Source organism: Bradysia coprophila, unplaced genomic scaffold (genome assembly GCF_014529535.1).
Source record: "Bradysia coprophila strain Holo2 unplaced genomic scaffold, BU_Bcop_v1 contig_415, whole genome shotgun sequence".
Taxonomy (NCBI): Eukaryota; Metazoa; Arthropoda; class Insecta; order Diptera; family Sciaridae; genus Bradysia; species Bradysia coprophila.
Window position 1 is genome coordinate 943,873 of NW_023503670.1, and position 6,842 is coordinate 950,714.

At 35.1% G+C, this 6,842-nt stretch overlaps 1 protein-coding gene across 1 annotated transcript; it reads right to left on the minus strand.

Annotated features, from left to right (window-relative positions):
* Positions 1-2,860: 2,860 nt before the first annotated feature.
* Positions 2,861-6,242, minus strand: LOC119082381. The gene is made up of 2 exons (XM_037191905.1): positions 3,274-6,242; positions 2,861-3,199 (listed from the first exon to the last, which is right to left on the minus strand). Exons 1-2 carry the CDS (start codon positions 5,315-5,317, stop codon positions 2,946-2,948), a joined length of 2,298 nt encoding a protein of 765 aa, XP_037047800.1. The 5' UTR covers positions 5,318-6,242; the 3' UTR covers positions 2,861-2,945.
* Positions 6,243-6,842: the final 600 nt, after the last annotated feature.

The window sequence follows — 6,842 nt, forward strand, 5'->3', positions numbered from 1 at the left end:
CGATAAATTTAGTAAATATTCAGTAAACTTCAGTAAAGTTCGGTAAATTATCGTAAATACATTTACTAATGATAAGCCCTTCAGAGACGTTGACGTACTATATGTAGCATTCACTTGTATGTGCACCAAAATCTTGTACTTCAAGTGATACTTCAAGGGGTTCGTTGAAGCTGAGGAAGAAAACGAATCACAAAAGAGTTTTTATGATAGTTTTGTTGACTGTACGCGTACCCAGTACCGTACGACAGCTAATTTCCCTACAAGCAAACCCTTCCCAGTCCAAATCATTTAAAATCTACTTAAACTATTGTTAATATACAAAAATATATACAACATGCTCGACTAAGCGATTTGATATCTGAATTTGAAAAAAAAAAAAAAAAAAAATAATTCAATCATTCAATCATTTTACAGTAAAATGGGGAAAAAAAATATTATAGAACGAAATGAATAAAAATTCGAAATCTCGTATAGTTGAATTTTATATATATTGAAAAATATGAAAAAATCTACATTGTTGCTTTTCCAATCGAAACTTCGAAGCTGATCAAATCGAACACAATTTGGAGCATCGCATTTCAATTCAATTTGTGGACTTTTAAACGACTCCAATTCGAAATGGGTAACAAAATGAACATAGCAACTTTATGATTCTCACTACGTACACATACATTTTATGGCATTTAAACCAAGTTAAAGTCGGAAAAAGTTTCCGATAAACTTGCTGTATTATATTCCATCGCTCGTCTCTTTTTTTATATTTATTTATTATGCAATTGTCATGGAAGACGGGTACACGGTAGTATGAATCTTTTCTTTTTATTAGTATTTCTATTAAGTCATGAATGAACCGATAAGTGAAATACTTTTATTATATTTTTATTGTTTCGTTCCGTTTATAGCAGCTAACTTCGAAATAATGTAAATTATGGCATTCAATTCTAAAATGTTGTATAAATTTCACGAAAAAAAACCCTTGAATTCAAATTACTAAAATCTTGCAATATCATCTCGAAACGAATCCCTTAAAATAAGAAAAAAGGAACAGCAAAAAAAAAGAAACCTTCAACACTACATCAACATTAACGCATTTAAATGGATTGTTTTCTCCTTATCATTGAAATGATTTTTTATTTCGTTATCCTTCATTTCCTTTTTATTTCTATTCTATGGGAATAGCTTAAAAATCCAAATTTATTTTATTTTCAACCATTTGTCGTCAGAATAAGAAATAAACACAAGGAAAAGAAATTCTCTGTATAAATATCTACGATAAAGTTAAATCAGCCTTTTTCGGTTGTGTGAGTGGATGTGTGCGTGTGCCTTCAAGTGCCAGAGAGTTTTATATTGGTGAATGCTTTGATAAAAGCCATAAAAATAACAGATAAGAAGTAATTTCCTTGTCTCCTTTTTTTCTTCATCAATAATTCTCTCTATTATTATTATGTTCGTTTCAAAGATGACTGTACCCATACATGAAATCGAAGATAAAAAAAACTTTCGGGGCTTCACTGATCATATACATTTGAGATTATTGTGCACAAAATATTAAAAAACAATAACCGAAAGTGAGATTTAATTCGGTAGACACGTTTGGTTTTTAGTCTTCAGGCACCTTTTGCAGCGCCGCGCCGGTAAGAACAAGATGTACATTGCCACACTCGACATGCGACCTCGAGTAATAATCTACACATTCATTGTCGCATTTATCACTCGGTTGCATAATCCTGAAAACACAAGAGCATTGTAATCCGATGTTCAACACAGGATAAACAATGCTAATCGCAGCATAATTGTCAATCTTATTAACGCAAAATTGTTCGTGTGTCTAAATAACTAGATGCTATTGTAGCGCACCTAGTACAAAATTAGGATTTTATTTCTAATCGACTAGCGGTGGACTAGATAGAAAATATTGTCAATGACTTTGTAGCATAGCGATTCAAAATTTTTACAAAGTATAATCATCTGTTATTGATAACGACGACTCTTGATAGTGTTCCCTTTTGCAGCAAAATGTACAATAAAACCAATGAAATAAAACATTGTGCATCACGCTACTTGGCATCCACTTGAAACAAATGAAGTACCAGATTTAGTGGTAGGACATGTCGCCATTGTGCTGTTTTTTTATCAAATCTTAATTCTAGAATGGCAGAAAACATTTCAGATTTTAAATGAAAACATCAATCTACTGAAAGATCGAAGAAGCGTAATGGGGAATGGCACCCTTTTTATTTATGATCGAATCGAAAATCAATTATGCTGGTATAGAACGCCTGAGTGCTTTTTTATTACTTGAATTTTTATACGACTTCTTATTGGGCTCAGGTTGCTAAATCAACATTTTATTACAAACTACACTTTGCAATAAGACGAAAGAGGATCAGTAAGTGTGTGGCGGTAAGTATTTTCTTTATATATACAAAAAGCAAACAACTCGACTATCTTCATTGAATTCATTTTCATTGAAGAAACCACCACACAATGAGAGCAACCACTCAAGCCCAATCCACTTTTTAAGTACGTATACCCCCGAACACACCATTGTTTATTTTACACAAAGTCATTACATTCAAACTCAATTAAAACTAGCACTTTGTGCTTGGGGTTAATTAATAGCTGTAATTAATCTAATTGAGTTTTTTTTTTTATATTTTGCAAGGAGTAGACGCGTATTTAATGAGGGGATGCTTCATAATATTGAATTGGAAATGGGAAATTCACTTTGTTTTATTGATTTAGAATATAGCAGGCACTAATTTTGAGAAATTTTTTTGAGAAAATTGAAAAAATTGAGAAAATTTGAGAAAATTGAGAAAATTTGGAAAAATTGAAAAAATTTGAGAAAATTGAGAAAATTTGGGAAAATTTGAAAAAAATGAAAAATTGAACAAACGCAGAATTTATAACTTTATTTCAAATTACGAAAGCCAAAACATTGATCAAAACTGAATTTTTCGCGAATTGGGTCTATCGTAATGTTTTGCTTCCGGAAACACCCCACTATACCACTCTTGCTGAGTGGATTTGGTTCCATATCTTGGTTTGCGATCCTTTTGGTTCAACCAATACTCTGCAGCTGGAGTGGGATCGAACTCGATCAATGTACACATATTTGTGTGCACATAGATGTTGTTGAAAAGAGTTTTTTTCGAAAGTAACTGTCGGTCGACGTCCTTGTATTTGTTGTATACGTCTGTAAAATGGATTTCCAATTAAAGACGAGAAAAATTTTTAATCAATAAGTGGAAGAAGATCAGAGTGGCTTACTGATGATATTTTCAACGTCAGCAGAATGTGGTTTGATAGCATACGCTCTGGCTAAAGCCGACTTTAAGACTTTAAATCTTTTCGTGGAAGTTTGTTCCAATTTCAGCACACTCTGTAGCGAATCTTTTCTGTCCTTGATGTTTAGTAAATTAGCAGCCTCATAGTATTCGATACGGAAAACGTCGAATTCCATTTCCGGTATAATTATTGAATGGCAAATATTTAAGGAATCGTATGTTGCGCTTGGGTCAAGCTCAAGTAGTGGGGCGAGCCCGTTTTGTACAGTTGCATCCACATCAAAATATTCGTTTAAGTTTGTGATGAGTGAATCAATAATTTCATTTCGGTTCTCGGTTGTAAACATAAACGGGGCACTACGAAGTCTATCGTTCGAAATCAATTTGTGATCTACCAGGGAAATACAGCCATCAGTTGCAGTGACCGTTTGTTTTAGCAATAACTCTTCCCAACCATTTTCCAACTGTTTGTTTTTTATCGATGTGAGATCTTCCATCAATTTGATTTTTTTGGGTGATAAATGCAAAATTGATATTGTGCTTGACTGGAAGGTCTTCTGAAATGTTTTTAGTACAGTCAAGACGTCACACAAAAATGCAACCAAACGAATTCTATCTCGAGAGAGCCATAAGTTTTCGAAATGAGTTTCTTTCGCTGATTTAAAATGCCACATCATAGCATTCCAGTTTCTCAGGAATACATACAACAAATTGTGTGTAAACTCTGACCAGCGAATTTCGAAGTACTTTGGGTAGTGTAATGGAGTGTTTAGGTTTTTTTCTGTTGCTATTGCGTCGAGAAGTCTTGTTTTTTCACCAGATTGATGAAAATATGAAGAAACATTTATGATTTTTCTAATGACATCAGAAATTATTGGCAGTTGACAAGTTGACTTCCACCCTAGGTTCACACGATGACCGACGCACCATATTGTAATGAACGGACCTTCCGAAATTTCTTCTTTTTCTTCTTTCAGTCGTTGCCACAGTCCTGTAAGATGACCTGTGTTCTTTCTTTCGCCATCAGTAACTAATGAAGTGGTCATCGATAGCAGTGATTCCCACGGCAAAACTTCATCGACAATATTCTGTGTTACTTTTTGATAAGAAAGAGCACTGTTGCCTACTGGAATATCGAACCCCAAGAAAAACGTTTTTACTTCACCAACATCGGTAATCACGTGTATGAGTACGTATACATTATGCTTTTGCATACGGTCGACTGAACCGTCGAGTCTGAGAGATAGTGCCAACGAACTGGAAAGAACCGATTCAAATCTTTTCAAGTCACTCTGTACAATACAATTTAACAGTTCACTGTGGTGTGACGGGTTGATGTACAGCAAATCTATGTTCGCTCCGGCAGTGCCTGTGGCTTTGAAATTTGCTGCTAATTGACATGCAACTTCCCGAGATGGCCACGACCACGAACTCAACGTAATTCTTTTTGAATCGTTGAAAACAGATATCATTTGCGCACCAATTATTTTAAACAAATCATCCCGACCAATTTTGTTGGTTTTCACAGTGGGAAGATTGTTAGAGTTATTGGAAGATTCGCCTAAACAAGATAGGCTGCTCAAAAAGCTTCCCTTAAAAATTATAAAATGGATAAAGTTACCATTTTCCGCAGTAGTTGGAGCGTTGCCAATTGTGGCAGCAGCCTGAGATGGAACAGGTTCTCCAACAAAACGTCGACATGCTTCAACTATCATCTCCAGCCATTTTCGCTGTCCACTTAAGAATGAAAACTTCTCCTGGCACTTTACAAATCGTCCCAAATATTCAGCAATGGTCTCGCCAGCTTCCATCATTTCAGCATTAAAATTTTTACGTATATCTTCCTCAATGGAAGTTATGGATACATCGTCCAATTTGGCGATCACAATGGCACAATTGTAGTCACAGAAGATCAGATTCTTTTTAATCAACACTGGAATTGACGCGTTCAAATGTTCCTCAAGAAGCTTAAAGAAATCATCCCCAGATGATTTAAGAATATTTGTGGAAAATTGTTCGTCTGCCATTTCACTTGAGATTTGCACTTTTAAACAGCATCACACCACTGTTTAATCGGTCAGTGCTTGCAACAATAGTTTTTGAAAACAATACCATTAGACGTCGAAATTATAATGTGTGAGGAGCACAATAGTATAGACCAGTCTAGTCCTCACATTTTTGCTCCTCACACATTATAATTTCGACGTCTAATGGTATTGTTTTCAAAACTATTGTTGCAAGCACTGACCGATTAAACAGTGGTGTGATGCTGTTTAAAAGTGCAAATCTCAAGTGAAATGGCAGACGAACAATTTTCCACAAATATTCTTAAATCATCTGGGGATGATTTCTTTAAGCTTCTTGAGGAACATTTCAACGCGTCAATTCCAGTGTTGATTAAAAAGAATCTGATCTTCTGTGACTACAATTGTGCCATTGTGATCGCCAAATTGGACGATGCATCCATAACTTCCATTGAGGAAGATATACGTAAAAATTTTAATGCTGAAATGATGGAAGCTGGCGAGACCATTGCTGAATATTTGGGACGATTTGTAAAGTGCCAGGAGAAGTTTTCATTCTTAAGTGGACAGCGAAAATGGCTGGAGATGATAGTTGAAGCATGTCGACGTTTTGTTGGAGAACCTGTTCCATCTCAGGCTGCTGCCACAATTGGCAACGCTCCAACTACTGCGGAAAATGGTAACTTTATCCATTTTATAATTTTTTAAGGGAAGCTTTTTGAGCAGCCTATCTTGTTTAGGCGAATCTTCCAACAAGTCCACTGCGAAGGCAATTCCTGTCGCCGTGAACGATGAAAACATAGAAGATCTGAAGGACATTACATTTACATGGATTTCTTCTCACACCCGCCTTTCTAACGTAATATTAATAGTCGTCATGTGAAACTCGATTTAAAATTAAAAACAAAATCTTTATTTTAGTCTGTGAAACTAAATCCGATTTTTGATGTGGTCGACAAGTCCGAAATAGGGAAAATTATATTGAAGTGTCCAGACAATGAATGCAGACAGTGCATTCCAGTTTTGTTTGCTAAATATCCGAAGTATTACAAAAGGAAACGTCCTCGAAATGCAACAGAACTTTTCTCAAATCCCAGGTGGTATGTTAATGCTTTACACGATCATTTGCGTAAACACCATTACGATGCAAATGTCGATTTGGACGACGACGATTTTCATGTATCGGATAATGTTGAAGAAATTATCGACGATGAACAAATTGTTGAAACTAATGACAATTTCGGAGAAAATTCGGGCCAAAGTGACAGTTTTCTTGGTTTTCGTGAAAACGAAATCCAAGAATCGAATTTACATCAAAACAAAGATAACCTCGTTCAGCGTATCGAAGAACAGAAGATACCTGAAAATGATGGAAACGTTAAGGCTTCGGAAAATAATCCATTAAAACGTAAAATTCGTTCGACCCGGGTAACGAATAAAAAATGTAAGAAGTAATTCGTACTCAACACCTTACTTTGTGAAAAACTTTGACCACTCTGCTGAATAAAGATTTTTTTTTCAAAAAATA

What these genes read in the sequence shown, in the direction of transcription:
- LOC119082381 (XM_037191905.1), bottom strand. Translation starts at nt 5,317, where the DNA reads ATGGCAGACGAACAATTTTCCACAAATATTCTTAAATCATCTGGGGAT. An exon ending in TGACGTTGAAAATATCATCA is followed by an intron (nt 3,200 to 3,273) that starts GTAAGCCACTCT and finishes TCCATTTTACAG; the next exon opens with ACGTATACAACAAATACAAG.